Source organism: Diadema setosum, chromosome 17 (assembly GCF_964275005.1).
Source record: "Diadema setosum chromosome 17, eeDiaSeto1, whole genome shotgun sequence".
Taxonomy (NCBI): Eukaryota; Metazoa; Echinodermata; class Echinoidea; order Diadematoida; family Diadematidae; genus Diadema; species Diadema setosum.
Genome location: NC_092701.1, coordinates 6,457,574 through 6,483,870, shown reverse-complemented (window position 1 = coordinate 6,483,870; position 26,297 = coordinate 6,457,574). Strand labels below are relative to the sequence as shown.

Below are 26,297 nucleotides of genomic sequence, written 5' to 3'. Positions count from 1 at the left end.
GTTCATATCGTTTATAACAACCTGCTTCTCAACTGATGACATTGTATGAATTCAGAAGTAATACACAGTTTACCCATTACGATTGAATACCTGTGATTGCACTGTGTTACATGATTTACCGTAGGTGTTTTTCTTGTAGATGGAAGGCAAAAACGATAAGGGAATGTATTAATTCTGGGGTAAAAGTCTTTTTCATCAGTTGAATCGAGTACACAACCACACCGTCTACCTTCTTGGTGTTTTTACACAAGCTGTGTATTGTTCTGTACAAAATGTACCGTCTTGTAGGAGATCTTGTGAATGTTGCAAATTACAGTAGTTTGTTTGTTTGTTTGGATTTATTTAATGTGGTCACTAAGGAAGTACTTACCTGTAAATGCTCATGAGCAAGGTACTGTGGGATGGACTGCTTCAAGTCCCAACTAGCTACTAGTTTGATGCAACGTGATGCGGTTATTATTATTATCTTTTTCTTTTTCTTTTGTCTGTGGCATTTAAAAAGAGAAGAAGACTGTGATTGCTTGCTTTAGTTTGAAATGTGCAATAAGAGTATGAAGGCTGCCGCACCTGTTGCTTTGCTAGGGACTTTGAGCTGCCAAGTAACAATGATCTCACCCGAGCACGAGTGGGGTTAAAACTGTTATGAGCATTCTGAGGTGCCGAGCTGAAGGCAGCTTCGATCTCTGCCTTAAATCACCCGTTGAGCGCTTGCATGTACTGTGGGTTGGTTGCACCTCACATTCATGGTGTTACATAATGAAGTTCTTGTGACTGTATTTTTCATCATACTAATAATTATATCTATATATCTATATATATATGAATCTATTATATATATTATGCCACCATGATTTTATTTATTTTCCAATAAAAGGGAAAGCGACTCCAAACTTGAAATGTGTTGATTTGTTCTTTTGTGTTGTTGTGGAGGCATATGCATATCTCATAAGTGTGTGTAAAGCTGTAATTTGAGGTGAGTGTAACCAATTGGAGAGTAGTCCAGAGTTTACTCAGGAAGGCGTCTATGGGAAGTGCGTGTTGAAGCAAAATCAGTTCTCCCTTAACCGTGCAACAAGACTAGACGTCGACAACATACACTGTACTATCCTGCATACATACAACACTTATACAACACACACACACACACGCACGCACGCACGCACACACACACACACACACACACACACACACACACACTTTACAAGAGGGGTTTCACTCCTCCAGACCAAGTATAAGTGATATGCGACTTGTGTGTGTACAAATGATAATACACAAAAGGCTATGAATGTAAATTGGGTCTTTCCATTTCATTCCATTCATGGCCTTTGATGCATGTGATGTTGACTGAACATACATTGTACAATTCAATCATCATGTTTAACAAAACATACAGCTGCATGGGGTTTGTAACAATGCTTGCAGGCCACACACACGAGAACAAACAAATACATTGGTACAGTATTCAAAAGGAAATTTCAATACAGAATTTTTTGCTTTTATTGGCATAAGTCAATATGTAAAACATTTCTCTCTGATCCATGCAGAATATTCAGCAATAATGTGCCATAGCGTAACAATCCATACTACAGTATTACATGTTATGGTATGATTTATAATATTCTGTAACATCACATACACAGGGTGACCCCCTAAAAAAAAGATACACTCTTAAAATCGCCCAAAGATGAAAATTCTTATCAAATTTTGGAAAGATTGTTATAGATAGGCCCTACCGATAGTTGAAAGTCTTTTCTGTCACATGACACCAAAATGCCAGAAAATGTTTTATACTTGAGTGAGCACTGCCCACTTTTATGAAGAACATGTAAATAAGGTTGTGGAGGAATTGGCTATTCACATTGTTATGGATGATAGTCCCAAAAGACATCATTTCGAGCCAGCTTTTGCCTAAGTTTTGGACAAGGTGCGGAGTATTAAATTGTATGACTGACATGACGTCGTAGATGGCGCCATTTATAAAGACGTTTTTGACCTTTTTGGGTTTTTCATTTTTACAGTAAATAGCTGTCCTTTTTAAGATACAGTCATGAAGGTATACTCACGAACAAAGAATAAGAAAAAGTTAACCTTACTCAATGCAGCATTAGCGGGCTTTCCATCCAATGTTCAATATGAGCGTGGTGAGCGTGAGACTGACACCATACATATTTGTAGGCATGAGACTTGGTGGGTCTGAAGCACACTGTCGTGCTATCTACAGTACCCCAATAGGCACAGATGTCTGGAATCAAACTGTCAAACGTTACAGAGAGTACCTAATCCCTACAAAGTGTCACCATGGCCATCCTATTATACGAGTGAGGCACATTGCTACATCTGAATGGGTTGCTAACATAACAACTACATACATCAAATTAGGATGGATTTTAATACTAAAAGCTGATGAGAAAGATTGGTAATTTAACCCTATTCTAACTGGGGGGGGGGGGGGGTCTAATTTGACCCCCCCTCGACGTTTCGCGGCACGATTTCGCAACGCGCAGATTTTGCCGCGTTGTTTCATGACTTTTTTCATTGAAGTCTCCTGATATTTTGACACCAAATTTGCGACGTCCGGGTACACCGTTTTGAAGTTACGTAATGTTTTGCATATGCATGTCAACCAAAAAACAGCTCAAATTCATGATAACGTGTGCAAATCCAATGCAAATTGTGTTTTTTGGTTAAATTGATAAAAATTAGATTATTTCAACTTTTAACCATTGAAATTAATCAATTCTAGTGTAGATAAGCCTGAAAAAGTGCCTGCAACAAATTTTGGCAAAAAAACAATAGAAAACAAAAGGTCGAAAAAACAATAAAATACATAAGAAATTAACAAAACGATAAAAAACAAAAGAAATTGATTTCGATTGTGCTATTTTTTTACATGAAAATTGTTTGATGTGTCTTGAGGAATTCTGACACAAAAATTTAGCAATCCTCCAGTCTTTTTAATGGAGTTATAGGTGAAAATATGATTTCATGCACAAATTTGCATAATTAATTCATTAAAAATAGAAAGGCAATATTTTTCTATTGTATGACCATGTAATCTTGTAGTTGACATCCAGCTCTATCTTCAGGCAAAATTTCGCGGCGATCGCGCGATCGGCGGCCGAGATCTGAAGGGGGGGTCAAATTGACCCCCCTCAGTAAAAACTTGGTCTCAAATAGCCCAGTTAGAATAGGGTTAAACTATGTCGTGCTGTCGACACAAGGGGTTAAAGACAATATGGACCAATACTTAAAAGGCTTTGTGCTTCCAGCTTTCATATTAATATTGTATCACACAACAATCTGCACTCAAACATGCAAAAAACAAAACATTAAAAAACAAACGTACCCAGTTCAGGGTAAAATTGTAGCTCAACAATGCCTCACTGGAGGTCTGATTGTACTTTGAATAAGTTAATACATCCAATATTTACTTTGAATCAGTCAGGTTGCGCAGTATAAGGAAGAGCTTTAATAAAGCACAACATTGCATCCTAAAATCAAATGCACATACAGCTGTAATACATTTTTCAGCGATCTTGTGACAACCACATTCTAGTGCACACGTCATTGAGCTATGGCTGTCAGTTTCTTCAGCTTTTATTTTTTTGAATGATTTACGATAAATGCATAGTTCATGATGCAATACACCGTTTAAAACTCCCATGCATGTACATACATGTACACATAATGAGTGCAAATTTCAAATACAATGTACTCTGTCCTAAAATGTTAGCAAATGACAAACGCAATTTAAAAAAAGAAACAAACAAACAAACAAAAACAAAAAGACAAAGATTAACTTGTTCAAACGTTTACACTGTAGGGAACAACAAGTTTCACACACACGGATCCTTAAAAATATGGTGTATTTAACTTCGATACTACACACAAGGGAGTTGCTTTTAACATAATTATTAAAGTTAACATTTTTTTAAAATCTAACATTTATTGTTGATCCTAACACAATAAACTTTGTTTTTCAAAGGACAAAATTCAAATCACTATTCAAATTTGATTCACTTCCTCCTTCATCTCATCCTCCTGCATGTTTCTTGAAATGTGGGTCTACAGTACAGTGCACTCCCATTATAACAACGAACAAGGTTGTAACAAAATTCCTGTAACAATGAAGTATAAATTATAGCCGCAACATTATCAGCTCTATGTTTTTTTATTGTTTATCTGTTTGCTTATAAAAAAAAAAATGACATAACAAAAAAACAAAAAACAAACAAACCAAAAATGCCGGTCCTGAGGACTATGTTATAAGGGGAGTCCACTGGTGTAAATTAAATACTGGATACAGCTGGATTGTCCCTGCATGTGGTTACAACTCACTGTAATTAAAACTGAATTGAAATAAAAGAAAACCTGCAGTGGGATGACAACTTTATTTTATCAAGATATGAAATACCTTAGGGGATGAAATATCTTGATAATAATACTAAAACAGAAATGAGCTATCAAAATGTTATGATATTCATATTTGATACACATATGTGGTGATCTTCTAACATCTCTCTAATTTACACCAATGGTTTGGTTCAGAGCAACAATCAACTCAAAGAAGGCAGCATTAGTACACATATACCATGTATGACCCTAATATAATATCTTTGTCATTATACAGGCATTTTTATTTTTTTTTTGCTTTTGTACGTGTACATCGATACATTACCTCCGTGTAGCTTGGTAGAAAGTCGCGTCCAAGGTGTGCCCGAGGTATTTTTTAATTGTCTGTGCTCTTCAGACTTCACACATATAGTACCAGGCGCTACTACTCTTTCTTCACTCTTATTGAGGTCAGGACCATTCCCGCATCATTTTGGATCCACAAAATTCTAATGCTCCCTCGATTTTCCTGCCAAATCCATTTGATACAACTGACGACAACATCTTGGTACATACCCGTGAGGTACAGATCAAGGGGATACATGTGTAGCTTCTATTAACCCGTTCCATACTAAATTCTAAAATCCCCATTGATGTAATGCACAGGCAACCAGGTTCCTGTATGGAATGGGTTAAAGTCTTACACCATCAAACATTCCTTCCCCCTAACCTTCACTTCTGTTTTTCCAGGATGTGGTTAAGATAATCTCTCTGTAATTTTCTGTTTTCACGGCTAGTTTATCAACAAGGGCAATGTACACAATGTACAAAGATTAAATCTTTGAGTACGGTACTTCAAAAAAACAAATATTTTTTGCCTTCCCCACTTGCCATTTATGATATACATCATGTTCAGTGATATTGCTGGAATAACAATAAATTTCATGAGCAATGACAATCACCATGCTCGTATGATTTACCGGTATTCTGAACTCAACTTGCAAGGGAGAAAAAGTACAGAGACAATCTGAGCGCCAACTGCGCCACTTCAGGTGATATACTACAGATTAATATCACAGAGGGCATTATCGAGACCATCTCTGATGGCATTGGAACAGACGGGGAAGATACTGCAAGCACAAACCTCACACTACCATCAATACACCACATTATTGTATTTGCATGAATTACCACCATGAGCCATCCGACAACGTCACATTAACAACATATTGAACGCCTGTTCCGCTCTGCAAAGTACAGATTTTAATACAACCAGCACATGAATATTTTTGTATGCTTGGTAGATCACGTGCTGGCAAATTGGACAGGAAGAAAACACAGGAATTGCCGCCACAATGCTGAACCAAGCACCTCCACTTTATATCGCACTCTTAAATCTGGTTGATGTCAACTGGTCTTCCTACCACAATGCCTATCTCAAAGCACACAAGGCTCTTCACCTGAATTCTTGAAACACGACATCTCCCATGAAATCTGTAAACTCTCCAGATATTGTTCATACTTTCACAACATGTGATCAAACTTCATCTGTTGTTGGCCGTTACTTCACAAAGAGGGGTCAGGCAACCGGAAACCATTGCCTTTGACCTCTGACCTCACACACATATAGAGGTCAAAACCATAAAAGTGAATTGCTCTGTTAAGTTTTAGGCTTATAAATGCACAGCTGAATTCTGTCACTTATACACTGTATGTGTATGTAATAGAAATACTAAGAAATATCCAAATGGCATGTAACTATTACCTCTATGTGACCTACACCACAGGCAAACTAGTAAATAGCCTTGTCAAAGCTTGTTCATGCACGAGCTCTGACAGAAATATTTTCAGATGCTTCTTCGTGACATGAGATGAGGATGAGAACTCATTGCGCACACCTTGCTGCATGAAGAGTCGGTCTGTGAACGAGTCGCTGGCCCTGGCAAACGACTGAGCAGTGGGTGCAGCTTCAGATTTGGAGAGCCGTCCAGATTTTCTGTTTTTGTTTGGTTGTTTGTACACACAGCCACAAGCATGAACTTAAAATAGATTCAAGTTCCACTGGTATCATCACTGCACAACTTGGCAAGGATAACTTAATGACAATTTTTGATTGCAAGAGCCACCTTCCCTGAACATCACAAATCAATGTCATACACATACAGATATATATCTATATATTTTTATATATGATGATATTCTCAAATCTTTGAGAAAGAGTCCATCACACAAGCGAACTCTGCAGAGCCTGTGCTATACATTGAAACTTTCACCGCATCCACATGTGCCCTTGATATTTGGGTTGTTGAAGACGAATTCGCTGGCCAGCTTCGACTCCTGAAAGTCCATTTCCGTTCCGAGCAGCGTCAGCTGTGCCTTGGAGTCAATGAAGATTTTGACACCTGACAGATGCAAACACATAAAAAATGAATTGGTCTGCTATAAGTTACATTCAAAAAATGATCGGGCAGTGATGTGGCTCAGTTGGTAGCACCTCTGCCTTCAGATCAAAGGGTACTGGATTTGTTTTCCGAGTCTCACTGAGCAATGTTGAATACTGTACCAGCCTCTCCAAAAAGAGGCAACACACTCTAGATCTGTCCCTCGGATAGGACTTTAAATGGGGGCCTGTGTGTGAGTTATCCACAATTCATATATTGTACGTATTCAAGATTCCACTTCATTCATTCATCGCAAAGAGCAAGGTGCTAACCTGCGGAAGTGGTCCCCCACCCATCAACACAAGAAAATGGGCGAATGATGCCAACCTCTTGTGGTGCACCCCAGGTGACTAGCAATAGTCAGCAAAGTAGTATCAACATCAACCACAAACATTGTGCCATACGCTGGAATGAATGAACAAAGTACATGAAGGTGAGATGTTCTCATAGAAATGGAGAAACTGTAGTCTGTATCTACTGTAGGATTGTATGAAAGAAGGGGGAGGGGAAATCTGAAAATTATTCAATCAAAGGGTGAAGATGCATTCGGACATGATAGCACATTCAGTGGAAAAGTCAGCAGAATTGTACATTTGATACAACAGATGTCACAGTCATAATTATGGTGATTAGGGAGTCAGCTTGGCTGACATAAAATGGCAAATTAAAATGGTCCTTTTTGTCCATGAAATCAAACATACCTCATAGGTTTTACTTTTGTGTGTGTGTTTTTTTTCTTGCAAAGAACTAAAGATGATCAAAAATGTGCTTTACAACCATTTAGAAGCTATACGAGGAATTTTCTCAAATCTATTTTTTTTTTTTTTTTGAGAACTGTGCAGTACAAGGGTATTAAATCCTGTCAAGACATCAATTATTTTACTGTGCATATTAAATGACCAAACAGAACTGTAAATTTAAGAATTTATAGCTCAGATTGTCTGGTAATAGGATGCTGTAGGTCAAACCTGACTGGATGTTGACACTCAAACAAAAGTATCCATGCACAATTACTCAGTTAACATTTCTACATCAAAACTTAATAACTTTAGCTACCAGTATTTAACCATTACATCGCACAATTACTTCATCAGAGTTACAGACATTATAGGGTCACTTCAGAAGAGAATATTGTGAGGGGAGTAAGTATGAATTAAACATACCATCTTGTGTGACTTCCTCATCAAACTTCTGCTTCTCCTTGGCGTAGTCCAATGTGTAAGTAAGGCCATTGCAGCCCCGCGTCTTGACTCCAACTCTCAATCCAGTTTTATCTGGGTTGTCAGCCAGCAAAAGCTTGATCCTACCAACAGCTGCCTGGGTCTGATGGTGGGGTTAGGGGGGAGGGGGATGGGGAGGAGAAAAAGACAATTTTTTTAATTACCTGCACCAAGGAGGTTATGCTTTTGCTGTCATTGGTTTGCTGGTTGGTTTGTTTGTTTGTCTGTGTGCAAGATTACTCAAAAACTAAAAGTTGTGAACAGATTTGAATGAAACTTGCAGGAAAAGTTGATAATGACTAGAGGAACACATGATTGAATTTTGGGGGGTCATCTGGGAATTTTTTATAAGTTTTTGAAGGAATTTGGCAAGTAGGGTCAATGAACTTGGGAGTTCAAGTTGCGCATACTTAGAGGTTTGCATATATGCACACTAAAGTGCATGCCCTGCCCAATGCAGCATGCAGGAAACTGATGAGATATTAAAGCAAAGGATTCTTTATTGGGAAATTGGTCAATTTTCAGCATGCATGTATGGGTGAAAATGAGCTGCTTGGCAGAGGCTTGCGCTCTCCGAGTGCTTTTCTAGTTTTCTTTTTCATTTTTTTTATTTGCAGAAATGAACGCGAAAATCCCGAAGAGTTATGGATTTCAATAACATTTGGTGTCTGAAAAAAAGATTTTTGTAAAACAAAAACCTTCAAAACTGCATATCTTTTTGTCGTGCAGAAAAGTTAATAATATCTTGCTTGAAAGTTGCACTGATTTTTAACACACTGGTGCTACACGTTTGTACAACTACCAGGTATATTTCATGAGAAGAGCAGTCTACATGTACACTGTACATGTATGTGATGAACTACAACTGTACTGCACGCACTTATTCGAGAAACAATTTCAAGAAAGTACAAGACTGTGGCAGGTACAGTATGTGCTTTGCATGTCCCATCTTTGTTTTTGGATATCTCAGCAATTTAAAGGACAAGTTCACCTTCGTATACATGTGGATTGAGTGAATGCAGCAATATTAGTAGAACACATCAGTGAGAGTTTGAGCAAAATCGGATAATCTGTTCAAAAGTTATGAATTTGTGAAGTTTCTGCTCAGTCAAGGTTGGATGAAAAGACTACTACAACTTGTGATGTCACATGAGTACAACGATATAAAGATAGAATACAGAAAATTCAACATATTTCCATTTTTCTCGCATAAAAAAAGAACACTCGACTTCTCTCTTCCAGAAGGCAGGGGGAATAATATTACCCTTAATATTACCCTTACCCGTCAGTAGCAAGTCAAAGAAATGTGTACTTTATTAAAAAAGTAAAGTTTTATGAAATTCTCTTTTTATTTTCCTTATATATTTGTACGCATGTGACATCATACACTGTAGTAGTCTTCTCTTCCAGCAGTGACTGCGCAGATAGTGTACTTAAAATATTCGTAACTTTTGAACGGATTGCAGAGACTCCAACCCCAAGCACCTTCTGATCTGGAGATTCTCCCGCCCGAAACCCCTAGCAAACGGGAGACTCCAAGTTGATGTGTGCGAAGCGCGAAGTTCCTAGGGTTCTAGATGTTCTCTGGTGCTATGTAAGGCTTATTTTTTCAACATACGATAGCAATAAGTAAGAAATCCTTTCCACCGGGAGACACAGAGCCAGGGCGGGAGAAATCAAATCTCAAACGGGAGAACGGGAGATTTTGCAAAAATGGCCTTTCGGCAGGAGATCTCCCATCGAAAACGGGAGAGTTGGAGTCTCTGGGATTGTCCAATTTTCCTCAAACTTTCCTGATGTGTTCTACTGATATTGCTGCATTCTCTCAATCCTTATGTATAATTATGAAGGTGGACTTGTTCTTTAAAAACCAATATTGATGTAGGCCTAATGTTAGACCCATTCCAATGTAATAACATCACATTGAACTCCTAAGGCTCAGTAAACTTAGCTCAGGATTGGATCTTTTGGATCTTTTGGTTAGAATGGCCCTCCTTGGAGCTAGCAATACAACTGTATACAGTTGTACCTCTCATATCCGGACAAGTCGGGACTGGGGCTTATCCGGGTAAGGGATTTGGCCGGATACGGGAGACTCAATGCTTTATACATGTACATATACATACACATGTACTGATGTAGCCCATTGCAGTACCACATGTACAAAGTATACTGCAACCTTTTCATTGTTACACTCAGTAACAGACAGCTACATAATACCGTACCGGGCCCAAGGTAAAAAGTGATAGCGCATTGCGATTGGGTTGCTCTCTTCCGCACACTACTCTCTCTCCCTCTCTCTCTCTGTGTACTGTGTGTGAACAATTTTTGAGTGCGATTTTTTGTTTAATTACGTCAAAAACTCACCGAAATCTGTGGCTGAAATCAGGTCTGTAAACGTCCTTATTGCTTCACTCCTCATCTGCGTGTTATTTGAATGGCATTCACTCTCGTATACTACAACGTACAACGTAGGTAGTCGGAGAGCTAGAGGGCGCCTCTTGCTCTCCGACTACCTACGTTGTACGTTGTAGTATACGAGAGTGAATGCCATTCAAATAACACGCAGATGAGGAGTGAAGCAATAAGGACGTTTACAGACCTGATTTCAGCCACAGATTTCGGTGAGTTTTTGACGTAATTAAACAAAAAATCGCATACCGATTATTGAATGATTATCATAGATTACGATAATTGCTTGTATTTTAGTTTTCCACGATTAATAAAGATATTCATGAAGGAGTCGCACAACCACACTGAAAAATGACAACGTCTGCGAAGGAATACACTGTAGAGGTGCAGCCGCTGTCGCTACAGCGGCTGCGTGTAGCTAAGTAGATCTAACGGTGTTAACGTTACAATTTCGGCCCTAAGTATTATTACAACGCCAAAAAAAACCCTGTAAATTGTCATGACACTGTTGTAAATACTACACCACAGTCGCGTACAGATACAGACTAAAGTTATGGCAGACGTTAGTAGAAATCTAACGTTACTGAGTAAAATTACCTGATTACATTTTTAAATTTAGGGCCTACGTACTGTAGGCAAACAGTTAGGTGCTTACACTGGCAGCGCAACATACAAATTACAACACAATTCCTCACAACCGCCCGCCCGCCGCAGCCAGCCGCAGATACGCAGTTGTCCTGTTGAGGTACAATAAACATCAGCCTAACGTTAGGAGGTTCCTACCTCTAAAATGACGTTAACGACTAACGTTACTTAACTTAGTTTGCATTTCCTAATCTCGATTTCGAAGGCCTTGCTAGTGAGATTTTGAGAGAAATGTAACGAGTAAATTCTGATTCAGCTCTGCAACTTACTAAAACCAAGGCAGCTCGTTGAGGAATAAGTTTTGCTCGACCTTTCACGGCCCGTACCGTAGCTCTTCCGACAGCAGCCATAACAATCACGTAACTTCTACTGTAGATTACACCGCGTATTACACGTAGGATGTTGGGATGTACATACAGCTACACCAGTGAGCTAGGTACGCGGACGACGTCACTGATTTCTGTGCACAGGCGCTAGCACAGGGGAGTATGTCTGTGCAAAGTGCGTGGCGTACACCGACTGTTCACGTGTTGTAGCCACCGAACTAGTTCGGTGATTGTGACGGTCGGTGGTGTACGACGAGTAATCCGCCGGTGTATCGGTATGTGTATGTGCTGAACACCACTATTGCTATTTGTTGAACACCGTTGATGACTGCCGGTGGATAGGAGGTGGTAAATATACTTCACCGAGATCTTTATTTGGGTTGCAACCCCGCCACATCTTTGTATGAATTTAGAGAGTCGAGAAATGGCCACAAAAGAGTATTGAAACGCTACGCTACGTAGAGTAAAGTTGAGGCCAAGGATAGGGTCAGGAGCCGATATTTGCCTCCTGTAGTCCCATATGCTAAGATCTATGTTGGCGACGCTGTGGCTGTTGATTAGAATCCACGTCCACCAAGCCCAATGGCAATGCCAATTCTATCGAATGCATATTGCCAACCGCCTCTGCATATTGTTGTATGTTATAATATTGTTGTCAACCAATGATTGATGTAAGTGCACACTGTTTGAAAGAAGTTAAAGAGACTGACGATACAAAATAAATTTACTGTGATTTTTAATTTTATGGCTTATGTAATTTCATGAGAAGATGAGTTGTAATTTGTACAGTAGTAAATTTATGCAGTCAGAGCCAGTAGCTAGTATGGTTGGGGCACCACCTATGGGCAGGGCACCATTGCCGGCATCGGCACCCTGCGTATCATGGCTGTTTGCGTTTAGAACGAAAAAGTACACGCGGGATTAAGTGTCTGGTCATTAGCTATAAAAACAATAAAAATGAAGAAACGAAAATCAAACTCAAACAAACCAAGCTAAAAATTACACATCCGCTCAGTAACGACGCATGGCTGTGAAATTCACGTGTATTACCTATGGCCTGTGAAATTCACGTGTATTACCTATGCTGTGAAATTCACGTGTATACCTATGGAGGGGAGGGGGTGCCGATCGCAAGGTTCCCTTTTTAGCTGCGTGAAGAAAATGGAATGCACGCACTAAAATTGCGCTATTTTAAAACGGAGATTCATAATCAACGAGACGGTCACGACATTCAAAACTGCAGTATTTATGGCATATTTGAGGTAAGAATTAGGCGGATTTGTGTTATATTTTTAGAATAAACAAGCTACAGATCCTTAGGGTGACGATACGTGGTACCCCCAACCCTACATACGTCATAAGAGGTCTAGGTCTAGTACAAATAGGATTCTAGTAAATGAATTATTTACTGGCTGATAGATATGAAGATTTAGATCCACTCCACACTGGAAGTGGAATATTGTGCAGTGATACACTATTTTGTCACTATGTCATGTGATTTGTAGAGTAGACACCTACAGGAAATGTAGGTCTAAAACTAAATTTATATACTGTATCTATGTTGGATGACACAGCCCTGTTTTGTACGTACAGAAGTACAGGCCCCCTTTAACACCCAAAGTTCTCTTTGAATATCAACAGTAGTGACAACAAAAAACTGTAACTTACATCATGTACCGGTAGTACATCTTGCTACATTTTGATGACATTCAGTTCCTAGTTATACATGTAATTCAGGCCTTGGGATACACATAGACATACAGTTGAGTTGCATCATTTGTAACACTTCCAAATGTTTTGTGGAAAGATGATTCATAATGAAGGAGTTTTTCAGAATAAAGGCATTTTCTCCCTGTTCCAGTGAACAAGTCATGGCAGAAGCACAGACATCTCAAGTGCCAGATGAAGAGCTGACTGTGCCCCGCGCACCACTGAACAAAATGATCAAGGAGCTCCTGCCGAATGTGAGGGTGGCTAACGATGCACGTGAGCTCATCCTCGACTGTTGCACGGAGTTCATCCAACTGGTCTCGTCTGAGGCAAATGACATCTGCAACAGACAAGCTAAGAAGACAATATCCCCAGAGCATGCACTTCAAGGCAAGATTCAGGACTCAAAGAAAAAGAAGAGCAAACATGTTTGCTCATCTTCTTTTCCATTCTACCACTGGTACCATCACGCCTTCTCCTGTCATTTTGACAAAGCCATTTGCTAAGCAATTTCCAAGTATAGTTACTTGGTGGAGAAATTTCCCCAGGTAGATGTGTTATTCAGTGATACAGACAGATCAGTGGAATGCTCAGTGAAAGTTTGTTGTTTGTTTGTTTGTTGGGGGGGGGGGGGGGGGTATTGGACAGTCCATTCAAAGTATGAAGTTTAACAGGTTCATGAAATGTTTGCATCAAGTTTTTTTTTTTATTGTATTACTGATTGACAGCGTAATTGCCCCACATCAAAATGGAAGAATCTCATGATTTTGAATAATTACGTAGCACCTGCTGCATGCTGTGATTAGAACCAGCAATGGCTGTTGGGTGAAAGCTCTGAGGTCTAGTGGACAAGACATCTGTTCCATTATCAAGAGGTCGTAGGTTTAATCCTGCCCAAGTATGTACTTGATTTTTTATCAGGGCCTCTATTAGACATTGATTGATTTGCTGCTTATTAACCTACTGTAATTGTGGACAATTTGTCAATCACTTGCAATTTATCAGGTCTGTTGTTAATTCTGTAGTTGCCCTAAGTACATGTAGATTGGAGCACTGCAACAATTTCTGATGTCACTGTTGTCAAATGAAAAAAAGAAAATAAGGAATTTAACAAATGTTCATTTTCATGAAAAGTACACTCATTTGACCTGAAGTCAAGGCAAGTACTATTATAATGACAGCACTCTTGATATCCTAATTCAGCTGAATGATTGCTGTCTTGTCATAATTGTTATGACTCACTCAGACCAAGAAATTGAAAAATCGTATGGAGGACACATTCAGAATGACAGGGATTTCCTTTTCTTCTTCCATTGAGTGCAAGCTTCATGCTTGAAGATAAACACACTTTTTTGTGTGGGTACATGTGTAGGTACTAAAGTGGGTGGTTTCTTCACCGGGTTAGCACCCTGCCCTTTGCAATGAATGGGATCTTTAACATGCCAAAGTTGTGACCCTCTCACACACGGGAAGTTCATTTTATGTCCTATCCGATAAAGGTTTTTTTTTTTTTTTTTTTTTTTTCTTTTTTTCCTCTTACAAGAGGGGATGGAATGATTGTTCACACAACATTGCTCAGTGAGACTTGGGAATCAAACCTGTGTTTGTTGGATCTTGAGGCAGAAGCGCTACCGACTGAGCCAAATCACCTGTTTGATTCTGACATGTTTGTCTTCTTTTTTTTTTTTATTTCTCTCTTTCTATCTATCTATCTATCTATCTATCTATCATTTTTACCACAGCTTTGGATAGCCTTGGCTTTGGCGACTATCTCCATGAATGCAAATCTGTACTTGAAGAGTGCAAGACGGTGGCTGCCAAAAAGAGAAGAGCAAGCACACGCCTGGAGAACCTAGGAATACCAGAGGAGGAGCTGCTACGGCAACAGCAGGAGCTCTTTGAGAAAGTAAGTGATGACTGCTACATTTTATTGTCGACGCAACTTTTCACCAATCCTTTGTAAATACAAACTTTACCCATAAGTTCTACTTCACAAGGACTAAATTAACTTAGTTTAGTTATATTCAGTTCAATTCAATCCAATTAGATTAACTTAATGCAATTTAATTTAATTTGATTTAATTTGATTTAATTCAGTTCAGTTTGATTTAATTTTATTTATTTAATTTATCATAATTCAGTTCACTTCACTTCACTTAATTTACATTGAAACATGAATTGTGCAGGTGATCTTCAATGATTAATCTTGTGAATTGGACTTATTTTGAGTGTGCCTGTTTTGGAGCACACACAAAACAAGCTTGATTCACAGTCATGAAATCTTCTAACAGTCGTCAAGTTTATACATGTCTTAGGTAAATTTATAATTGTAATATTTCAGAGGTCCAACATATTTTCAATGTAGTAGACAGGTGAGCAAACATGAATGTCTCTTTAGTTTGTCACTTCTCTTTCCCTCTCAGATTACAACGTTCTTACATCTTAATGATGCAAATATTTCTCCAGCATTTATCAGAGAAAAAAATTGATATTTGATGATATTAACAGGAGTTGGTTGGTTGACTAGTACCCTAAAAGTATTAACCTTCATTTGCACAAAAATTATGGAACTTTGGATCAAAAAGAAAGAGCCTGTCATTCACAGCTTATTAATCTGCAAAATATATATGAGTTGTTGTTTTTTTTTCATTTCATCATTGAAATAGGTGCCTCTGAAATGAAACATCAATAAGATGAAATACACTGATGATTATGTAGGAAGGCAAGGAAAAGGCTGATAAAGAGTCAGGATTGGGTTATGAATTTCGTTTGGAAGTATGGTGCTGATGTCTAGGGTGAATGGTGTTGCTCGGCACTTTGTACAGTTTACTCTGCATGGGTTGTGGGTGGGCCAACATTAGACGGCAGCGTGATATATGCAGTGGTTTTTGTGTCGTTATTCGTAGGCAAGGCAAGAGCAAGCTGCCATCGAGCAACAAGAGTGGCTGCAACTCCAAGCAGCCCAGGTAGCTCAGGCTCAGGAGCAGGCCGGCCCTGCAGCAGCAGCCGGAGGCCACTTCCCACCATTTACGGCGTCGGAGGGTATCGCCCACCCGGTTGGCATTTCCTACTATCAGCAGCCTGGGGACAGGGCGGGGCAGCTGCCCACCGAGTCGGCCAGCAACCAGCCTCTGCCCCCACCCTGAGGAGCAAATGAGGAGGTTTCTACAGGGTTTTAGCAGAGTCAATAATGAACTATTCTTTGTGAGCCACTAAGAGCTAAGGACTACCGGAATGCATTTCCAAGGTTCTAGCAATGCAGAGTCAATTCGACAGTTCTCTTGCAGAGAGTGAAAGAAATTCACTTGGCCAAGATGTTAGCAATGCTCTGAAGTCTTAATGAGTCACAGGGCTTTAATGCTGTGAAAGCCGGAGGAGCTTTGTGAGTTTGTCCTGAGGTGGATAGTCTTAGCCTATTGTAACCAAACACTTTGCTTCATGGGAGAAGATCCTGTCGTATTGGCTTTAACTCTAGGAATCAACCATGGACTAGGAAGAAGACATCTTTGAAGACTGTTCTACTTTACCTCTGTGTTTCCTTCTTTTTTGTCATCTTCTTCACATTTTTCTTCTACTTTTTTTTTCATGTTTTGGTTTTCTCTGTAGCCTTGTTCTTCTTGTTATTGGTATTATTTGTCTTTTCTTTTGGTTTGAGTATGTTTCTTGAATATCTTCACAAAAATGTCTTTTTCTCAATTGGAAATATTCTTTGATAAAATTGACATCAACAGTAAAGCCCATAGAAACACTTGTCAGATCAGCGATCTGAGTGTTGATTGATCCTTTGATCTGGTCCAAATAACTTCTCCACTGTACAGGAAACAGAAACCAAGTCGAAGCTTTAATGTCCTTGTAGAATGGTATGGGCTGTACCCTATGGAATAGCAGATATGATGAGAGAAAAGTCAAAGCACAGTTTAATGCCATCTTTTTGTCTGCAAACCTATAAAACTTGTGCTGAAGATACCATGACCACTCAACCACTGTCTAGTAATGCTGCATGCAGTTTAGGGTAGTTAGGGTAGTTTAGGGTTATTAGGGTATTGTAAATGCATTGGATCATAATGTTATTATTGGGTTATTTCAGGTTTGGTGCTATCTCAGCAGTAGCACAGTATCAAAACCGAACTTGAAATCAGTCAATGTTGACAGGTTGGCCTCAAAATCATTACATGTTTCCATAGCTGGTGTTAAAAGTTCCAACATTTCTAAATGTTAGCAATTTACATGCTTTTTCCTCATTGGCTATTCTAAACACTAGCCCCTAGGGATGATCAAGCATGTATTTGTCCTTTCAAGTTTGGTGCTGGTGTTTCTGTTGCTATGCTATGTGCAAGACCCACGTTCCTGTGAGTCACGTCCATGGTGGACGCATGTTGTACATGCGAATGTTTTAGTCTAGGCAAGTGCAAGAAACACTCTAGAAATGGGTACATAAATCTAAACCTGGGAGCAAAAAAGAGATATTTGTATTCTGGAGAAGGGATGGACTTTGTGCCATTTTAATTAATCTTCCTCATTATGCTTAGTAGTCAAGACTATATCTTTATTCCTCCCCCCCCCCCCCCCCCCCCCCCCGATGGGTGCCAAAGCCATTATTTAATATTTAATTCGAACCATGTACCATCTCTTTTTTTCATTGCACAATTCCGGCATGATCCTGTGGACTTTGTGGTGGTGTGAAGATAACACTAAGTATTTGAAGGCACATGGACCTGGTGGTTTAGTCGAATGTGTACGTGGGCGCACTGTGCAAGTTTCCTACAGAGACCTATGCTATCGATTCTTCTTTAGCGCTTACGCTTTGACCCATTTCCATGAGTCCGAAGAAGTCCGATCCACTGTAGTCAGTAGTCCGATCACAGTTTGGCTCATGATTCGGCTGAGGGGGATGACAGCTTTAGCAAACTTCTTTTGTGATGTTGTCCTAAGAAGCACACTTCCTGGCACTTCCTGGCATCACTACAGACTGCGTGATGCGCAGAGAAGACAGCGAAGGCAATGTTACCTAGCAACACCTTCGTGCTTTACTCTTGACGACAGTTCACCTTCGGCAGTCTTCGTATCAATGCTAACGATGATCGGCAGTAGCATCCAACAGCGCCCTCGCACCCACTGAGTCTATGTGCCTTTAACCCTAAAAAGACTGGGCACTATTTTGATGCCTCGCAGGATTGGGGGGGGCTCATTGGGCCCCCCCCCAAGATCTTGGCCGTTGACCGCGTGATCGCAAGGAAAATTGGCACGCGCGTCACCCACAAGGTCATCTACAAAACTGAATAGGTAATTATTGCACAAATATTCAAATTTATTTTTAATGAATTAATTATGCTAATTTATGCATGAATTAAAAAAAAATGGCTGTAAATCTGTAATTAAAGGTCCAAAACTGCTAATTTTTGGTTTAGGTACTCTGTGTAGGATTCTGTACATCAAAAAAACAGCGGTATCAAAATTTTTGTCTTATGTATTTTATTGTTTTTAAAATTTCTTATGTATTTTGTTGTTTTCGACTTTTTGTATTTTATTGTTTTTTCGATGGAAATCACCGGCGTCACTATTTCGATCATAAACAACATGAAATTAATTGATTTGGGATCAGTAAAAGTAAAATAATGATACATTTATGAATTTTGGTCAGAAACAGAATTTGCATTGGATTTGTACATGAAATCACGTTTTTGAGCAATTTTGGGTCTGACATGCACTTACAAAATATTGCGTAACTTCAGAACCACGTACCCGGCGTCACGAATGTGGTCTCAAAAGTTGCGCAAGACTTAAAAGAAAAAGTCATAAAACGTCGCGGCGCAAGATTTTTACGTTCCAGATTTATCGCGAAAAATGTCTTTTTAGGGTTAACACTAGGTGTTGGGGATCGGTGATTGTGATTGGTATCGATTGCATTAATCTGAGTCGTCTGACCATCGGCATTGGAGCTTGATTTAAGGCAGTTGTTTGTGAGAAAGTAATAACACATAGCAGCTGCACCAAACTTGAACTCCCGCCTAGTAATCATTTAAGTGTGTTGATGATTAATGACAGAAATACTGGTTAACATGAATTCATTAAAAATGTAGCCCCCTTTGCCTTATCTGTTGCTTGCATCTTGTGAAACTCATTTTGGAGCTGAAGAACTACTATGTATTTTGACATGGTGTGTAATAAATGTAGTAGGCATTTATGACAGAACTGATTTAAGTCTTCCTTTTTCATAAAAGATGCACAAGTCTCACAACATTCAAGACAATGGCCTGAACTGAAAAAAAGATGTTATAAATTTAGACCATTGTTTATGCAAATAAAAAGTTTCTTCTGCATAATACGATTGACAGATTGTGGAGGCCAACAAACGTCCAGTAAGAAACACGCGCTGATATGCGCGTGTTGAATATATGGCTGTTCATGCTTATTTCAGTCCATGGTCTAAATTAAGCCACGGTTTAAATTTGAACCACCTACTTGAATTTGGGCCATATGTCTGCAGGTTTAAAGGGGAAATTCAGTCCAAAAATAAGTTAGTCTGATAAAAAAGTAAAATTTTTCGAGTTTAATGGTAAAAATTTGACTGAAATCGGAAGAAAAATAAGGAAGTTATAAAATGTTAAAGTTTTGATAATTTCTCCAAAACAGTTCCTGTACAGTGGTATAAATATGTAAATGGGTGAGCTAACCATGTCATACCCTTACAATTTTCCATTGATCATATACAAAAAATGACAAAAATTCAATGTTTCTGTCATTGAAGTCTGAAACATGACGTTATTCCTGGTTAACTTCAGAATAGTGATCAGTAAGATATATGAGGGAGGATTTGAGCCTCAGTATAATTGTGTTTGAATTCAAACTGGAAATTTCAAAATTTTATGTACAAACTATATGGTAAGTTGTGAGGGAATGACATGCTCACTTTGCCATTTGCATATTCATATTGACGTTCAAGACCTGTTACCCCCAAAAATAGCAAAATTTTGAAATGTCATAACTTCTTTATTTTCCATCCGATTTCAATCAAATTTATACCGTTGAACACGTAATATTTTACATGTACTCTTTCTTATCGGGCTGACTTATATTTGGACTGGATTTCCCCTTTAAAAGAATGTACGTTGTGATGTAGATGGAAGTGTTCTGTGTTGACCTGACTGCATGCAGGCGTGCTTGCTTTGCTAGTACGTGTTAGGAGGGAAATGGGATCCATATCCATGATACATGTATGGTACATGTACCTTGTGAATGCCTTTCTGCCTTGAAACTAACAATTTCTGTATGTTGTAGGTACCTACTGAAGAGTCATGTTCTGGAAAATATATAATGTAAATGGTGCAGGTGAATTCATAGTGTCCCTACCTAGCAGAAGACAGAATTTTCCATTCTGTGTGTGCTGTATGTGTGTGTTCACATGCATTCTTACATGGGAAAACCTTGTGTTGTGTGAGGAACAAGAAAATCACAATGGGTGGCTTTACTCCCATAATTCTTATGGGGTACAGAACGTCAACTTATGGTGTGCACAGAACTATGATATGATATGGACTGCACTTGAGGGGGATACAACATTCATTGCCTGAACTAGACTTGCATTGCCCAAGTGAAAGATTGAGCACAATAAGATTCTAGTAAGGTCAACTAATATATCCCCTGAAAGTAGCCAGTCCATATCATTATCATCAGGGCCTATACTCGCAAACAAATCAGACATCTAGAGCCCACTTGAAAATTTTGATATTTGATACACAGTACATACTAATATTTAAATAACATCTTAAATTCAAATTCCAGAGGGAGAAAGTGAGACATTAGGGCAACTTCTTATCTCTAGATGCATGTCTACAGATAACCATCTCTTGCTTAGTACAGTGCAGTCCCATTATAAGGAACATGGTTAGAACAAAATTCCAGTTACAATGAAGTAAAAATTCAGGCAGCAACATCATCCACTCGATGTATCTTTACTGTTTATTTGTTTGGTTATAACAAAATTTTGATGAAACCGAAGAGAACAGCCGGTCCCTAGAACTTCATTGTAACGGGAGTCCACTGTATGCAAAATGCTTGACATGCGAATGCCACATATTTTGCACAAACTCTTTTGTTACTGGTGCGCAATAACATGATCAAAGCTTTTATCAAACTAGTTGCCCACATTTTTTCTTTATTTAGCTGTGAATGATAAATGAAATATTTCTGAAAAATTCTAATGACATCCAAAAATGCAGCAAGACATGAACGCCCAGTGTTGATATACCCTGTAATTGTTTTATCATCACAATGTACACTGTACTTGTATCAACAGCTGGCAGCAACAGTTAGGCTTGTTTGAAGTACATGTAGTTTGTATTTCCATTACATATGAAGAGTTTGTTTGCCAAAACCGATAAGTCCATATTCGCCAAATAGAGATATTTGCAATTAAAGGTCAAGAAAAATAAAGAGAATAATAAGAAAATTTTTGCTTCTTTTCACTATAACTTTAGAAATGTACCTTTATATGTAGTGACCCGGCGATATATCATTTAAAAGGTATTATTTTGTACTTCATGACAGAGACCGTACTTCAAAATCTTCAAAAATGGACTTATTGGTTTTTGCAAACAAACTCTTCATATATACATCACAGACATAAATAATCTTACCTACATTTAACCAGTAATCATATAGATACCAATATATTTCTATTCGTATCAGAGCATGGACTGCAACATTGTGAGCTGTAACCCATTCAAGACAAATCAACTTAGATGGTCCCACAGAAGCTTTAATGTTTCACTTCAAAAGGAGCCATGGCAATTAATGTCTCAAGCTTGATAGTCGTTTGCCAGTACATTTGTACATTCTAAAACGTGCCAACTTTACACTGCAATCTGCTTGTTTTAGCTACATTGTATATGTCATATCAGATCTACTTCATTTTCCTGTGCAGTGCATGACCTCCCGAGAGTATACTCTCACACAAAAAATTAAAACAGCTATAAGTACATTGAAAAATGTAGTTACAACCAGATAGCCGTATAATGGTGACAACATAATTTAATGGCCCATACATTAGTTGCTCTATGATTCACAAATTACTCATCTTACCTCTTGGCAGATGCCACGATTGCAATGTGAAGAAGTAACAGACCTTATCAAAGAAAGACCAAACCCAAATGCAACGGCGTAGCCAGGATTTCATCTTAGGGGGGGCGGTTAGTCTGCGAGGGAGCGAAGCGACCGAGCCGAGCGAGCGGAGCGAGCGAGGGGGGAGGGTGTGGGAGGGGGTTTCCCCCTCCCACGGGTAAGAACTTTTTTGCATTTGGATGTTGTAAATGGTGCAATTTGATGCATGTTTTTGCACGTTTTATCGACGTGAAACAGTCCCACTTGTTTATGGTAGCAGTTTATTTTGATGTAGATTATTATTGAACAATTTGCCTATAAAAGGGTATAATTTAGATACACTTCTTGTATTAATTCTTTTCACTGAATATCATGAACGCGACTGAACCCGAGCGAGCGGAGCGAGCGAGGGGGGAGGGGAGGGTGTGGGAGGGGGGTGTCCCCCCTCCCACGATAAGAAGTTTTTGCATTTTGATGTTGCAAATGGTGCAATTGATGCATGTTTTTGCGCGTTTTATCGACGTGAAACGGTCCCACTTGTTTAAGATAGCACTATATTTTAGTGTAGATTATTATTGAACAATTTGCCTATAAAATGGTATAATTCAAATATTCTTTTCACTGAATATCATGAACGCGACTGAACCCGAGCGAGCGGAGGGAGCGAGGGGGTAGGGGAGGGTGTGGGAGGGGGTTCCCCCCTCCCACGGTGAGAACTTTTTACATTTGATTTTGCAAATGGTGCAATTTGATGCATGTATTTGCGTGTTTAACGACGTGAAACAGTCCCACTTGTTTAAGATTGCAGTATATTTTAGAGTAGATTATCATTGAACAATTTGCCTATAAAATGGTATAATTCCAATACACTACTTGTATTAATTCTTTTCACTGAATATCATGAACGCGACTGAACCCGAGCGAGCGGAGGGAGCGAGGGGGTAGGGGAGGGTGTGGGAGGGGGGTTTCCTCCCTCCCACGGTGAGAACTTTTTACATTTTGATTTTGCAAATGGTGCAATTTGATGCATGTTTTAACGACGTGAAACAGTCCCACTTGTTTAAGATTGCAGTATATTTTATATCATGAACGCGACTGAACCCGAGCGAGCGGAGCGAGCGAGGGGGAGGGGAGGGTGTGGGAGGGGGGTGTCCCCCTCCCACGATAAGAACTTTTTGCATTTTGATGTTGCAAATGGTGCAATTTGATGCATCTTTTTGCGCGTTTTATTGACGTGAAACAGTCCCTCTTGTTTAAGGTAGCAGTATATTTTAGTGTAGATTATTATTGAACAATTTGCCTATAAAATGGTATAATTCAAATACACTTCTTGTATTAATTCTTTTCACTGAATATCATGAACGCGACTGAACCCGAGCGAGCGGAGCGAGCGGAGCGAGCGAGGGGGTAGGGGAGGGTGAGAGGGGAACCCCCCTCCCACGGTGAGAACTTTTTACATTTTGATTTTGCAAATGGTGCAATTTGATGCATGTATTTGCGTGTTTTAACGACGTGAAATAGTCCCACTTGTTTAAGATTGCAGTATATCTTAGTGTAGATTATTATTGAACAATTTGCATATAAAATGGTATAATTCAAATACACTTCTTGTATTAATTCTTTTCACTGAATATCATGAACGCGACTGAACCCGAGCGAGCGGAGCGAGCGAGGGGGTAGGGGAGGGTGTGGGAGGGGGGTTTCCCCCCTCCCACGGTGAGAAGTTTTTACATTTTGGTTTTGCAAATGGTGCAATTTGATGCATGTTTTTGCGTGTTTTAACGACGTGAAACAGTCCCACTTGTTTTAGATTGCAGTATATTTTAGTGTAGATTATTATTGAACAATTTGCCTATAAAATGGTATAATTCCAATACACTTCTTGTATTAATTCTTTTCACTGAATATCATGAACGCGACTGAACCCGAGCGAGCGGAGCCAACGAGGGGGGAGGGGAGGGTGTGGGAGGGGGGTGTCCCCCCTCCCACGGTAAGAACTTTTTGCATTTTGATTTTGCAAATGGTGCAATTTGATGCATGTTTTTGCGCGTTTTATCGACGTGAAACAGTCCCACTTGTTTAAGGTAGCAGTATATTTTAGTGTAGATTATTATTGAACAATTTGCCTATAAAATGGTATAATTTAGATACACTTCTTGTATTAATTCTTTTCACTGTATATCACGAACTCGACTGAACCCGAGCGAGCGGAGCGAGCGAGGGGGTAGGGGAGGGTGTGGGAGGGGGTGTCCCCCCTCCTACGGTGAGAACTTTTTGCATTTTGATGTTGCAAATGGTGCAATTTGATGCATGTTTTTGCGTGTTTTAACGAGTTGAAACAGTCCCACTTGTTTAAGGTTGCCGTATATTTTATTGTAGATTATTATTGAACAATTTGCCTATAAAACAGTATAATTCAAACACACTAGTCTTCTTGTATTAATTCTTACACTGAATATCATGAACGCTGTCTGTTCAGCAATCAAACAGAAAAAGCATGCACACGAGGGTGTAGATAGGGGCATATCCCCTCCCACACGAAGGTGATTTTGCGTTTTCAGACCTGAAATTCAGCGATCTGGCGCAAATTTTTGGTGCAACACTTTTTCATCGAAGTGTTAAAATCACGGAATTTAGCTCTTATTCCGAATGTGCACCATCTGTGCGTATGTATAAAGTCTAGTGAGGTAGAACTTAGGGGAAGGGGGATTCCCCCTCCCGCTCGCGGAGCTTTTGCGTTTTTAGAATTGAAATAAAGCGATCTTGGTATAGCCACAGTCTACTTCTTTGCATGGCGGGGGGGGGGGGGGGGGGGGGAGGGGGGGGGACAGGAAGAAGGCGTTGGCGAGTGTTATCTCCACTCTTCCCTTCCGATGGAGCTTGTATCTTTTTAAGGCTGAAATTGAGATATCTCGTATACGCATAATAAGCATATTTGATGGAATCAACATTTGGGTAATCAAAAAAAAAAAATGATGGGGGGGGGGGGGGCTGAGGGAGGAAAGGGTCGATTAAAAGGGTAAATTCCCCTTATACATGAGGGAACCTTCAGTTTTCGGAATATTAGTGAAAAGTCTTGTGCACTCAGAATTATTCAGAATTTTTTTTAATCTAAAAAGTGTACTTAGCTAGGGAAAGCGGCAAAGAGGGGGAGGGTTTGGGAGGGGGTATCCCCCTCCCAAGCACGAGAGATTTTGCATATTTTGAATTGAAATTCAACGATCTGGTGCACACTTTGAGTGAAATATTCAAAAAAATATATCTTATTTGATGAAAGGTTGCAAAGGAGACCCGCTTCATGTGCATGCATACAGTATACACGCATTTTTTTTTTCCGCCTCCCAACTCCTCGGTCCAAATCTTAGGGGGGGCGACCGCCCCCATCGCCCCCCCCTGGCTACGCCAGTGCCCAAATGTAGAATACAAGCTTGTATGGCAACAACAAACACATAATCCTACTTGTGCAGAAGCCAAATCTCCTATAGGTCAATGCACTCCCTCCAGCCCGGATGTGTACTAAATACTGAATATAGAGCGTTTCTGTAATGTATCACAGTACAATTCATGGCTTTTCCTTTTCATACAGGCGAATAACAAACCATTTCATTCACCTGCTCATTCAAATACAAGTTTCTACTGCAGGAATACACTTAGTTGTTGCTACGGAATGCAAGCCTTTGGCAAGCTTCTGGTTGTTTAGGACAACGTTTGTAAATTTTGAATTCATTACCAAAACAGTGTATTGTGCTTATTTGGCAGTATGTTAGAGCAACAATGAAATAATGTACCCTGTGCAGTTTGTGCTTAGTGTAAAGGGTTTGTGTACTTTGGGCAAAGTGACGAAGTGTATTAAGGACATGAAACGTACAGAATGGTTTAAAAAGGTGCCTGACAGCATTAATGAATAAAGAAATAAATTGATGTACTGTATAAACAAAAATGCTAATGTTTAGGGTCAGAGAACCCTTCAGAAATAATGTTACACATTATTGCGTTTGAATGATACAAGAGTCGAGGGAGTGCAAGAATATAGCACCGAGTTGTTTTACACGTTAATGACAGATGAACTACGTGTATGTCACAACGAGCATAGCCGACACATAATATGCAAA

At 39.4% G+C, this 26,297-nt stretch overlaps 2 protein-coding genes across 2 annotated transcripts; one reads left to right on the top strand and one right to left on the bottom strand.

Annotated features, from left to right (window-relative positions):
• Positions 1 to 1,473: 1,473 nt before the first annotated feature.
• On the bottom strand, positions 1,474 to 11,417 carry LOC140240722 (iron-sulfur cluster assembly 1 homolog, mitochondrial-like). The gene is made up of 3 exons (XM_072320486.1): positions 11,320 to 11,417; positions 7,937 to 8,096; positions 1,474 to 6,734 (listed from the first exon to the last, which is right to left on the bottom strand). The coding sequence occupies exons 1-3, from the start codon at positions 11,398 to 11,400 to the stop codon at positions 6,586 to 6,588; spliced, it is 390 nt and encodes a 129-aa protein (XP_072176587.1). The 5' UTR covers positions 11,401 to 11,417; the 3' UTR covers positions 1,474 to 6,585.
• A 296-nt stretch (positions 11,418 to 11,713) lies between these two features.
• On the top strand, positions 11,714 to 17,634 carry LOC140240435 (protein Dr1-like). The gene is made up of 4 exons (XM_072320202.1): positions 11,714 to 11,724; positions 13,238 to 13,476; positions 14,829 to 14,992; positions 15,993 to 17,634. Exons 2-4 carry the CDS (start codon positions 13,248 to 13,250, stop codon positions 16,230 to 16,232), a joined length of 633 nt encoding a protein of 210 aa, XP_072176303.1. The 5' UTR covers positions 11,714 to 11,724; positions 13,238 to 13,247; the 3' UTR covers positions 16,233 to 17,634.
• The last annotated feature ends 8,663 nt before the right edge of the window (positions 17,635 to 26,297 follow it).

What these genes read in the sequence shown, in the direction of transcription:
- LOC140240722 (XM_072320486.1), bottom strand. Translation starts at nt 11,400, where the DNA reads ATGGCTGCTGTCGGAAGAGCTACGGTACGGGCCGTGAAAGGTCGAGCA. An exon ending in AACGAGCTGCCTTGGTTTTA is followed by an intron (nt 8,097 to 11,319) that starts GTAAGTTGCAGA and finishes CCCCACCATCAG; the next exon opens with ACCCAGGCAGCTGTTGGTAG. An exon ending in TGAGGAAGTCACACAAGATG is followed by an intron (nt 6,735 to 7,936) that starts GTATGTTTAATT and finishes TGCATCTGTCAG; the next exon opens with GTGTCAAAATCTTCATTGAC.
- LOC140240435 (XM_072320202.1), top strand. Translation starts at nt 13,248, where the DNA reads ATGGCAGAAGCACAGACATCTCAAGTGCCAGATGAAGAGCTGACTGTG. An exon ending in CCCAGAGCATGCACTTCAAG is followed by an intron (nt 13,477 to 14,828) that starts GCAAGATTCAGG and finishes TTTTTACCACAG; the next exon opens with CTTTGGATAGCCTTGGCTTT. An exon ending in AGCAGGAGCTCTTTGAGAAA is followed by an intron (nt 14,993 to 15,992) that starts GTAAGTGATGAC and finishes CGTTATTCGTAG; the next exon opens with GCAAGGCAAGAGCAAGCTGC.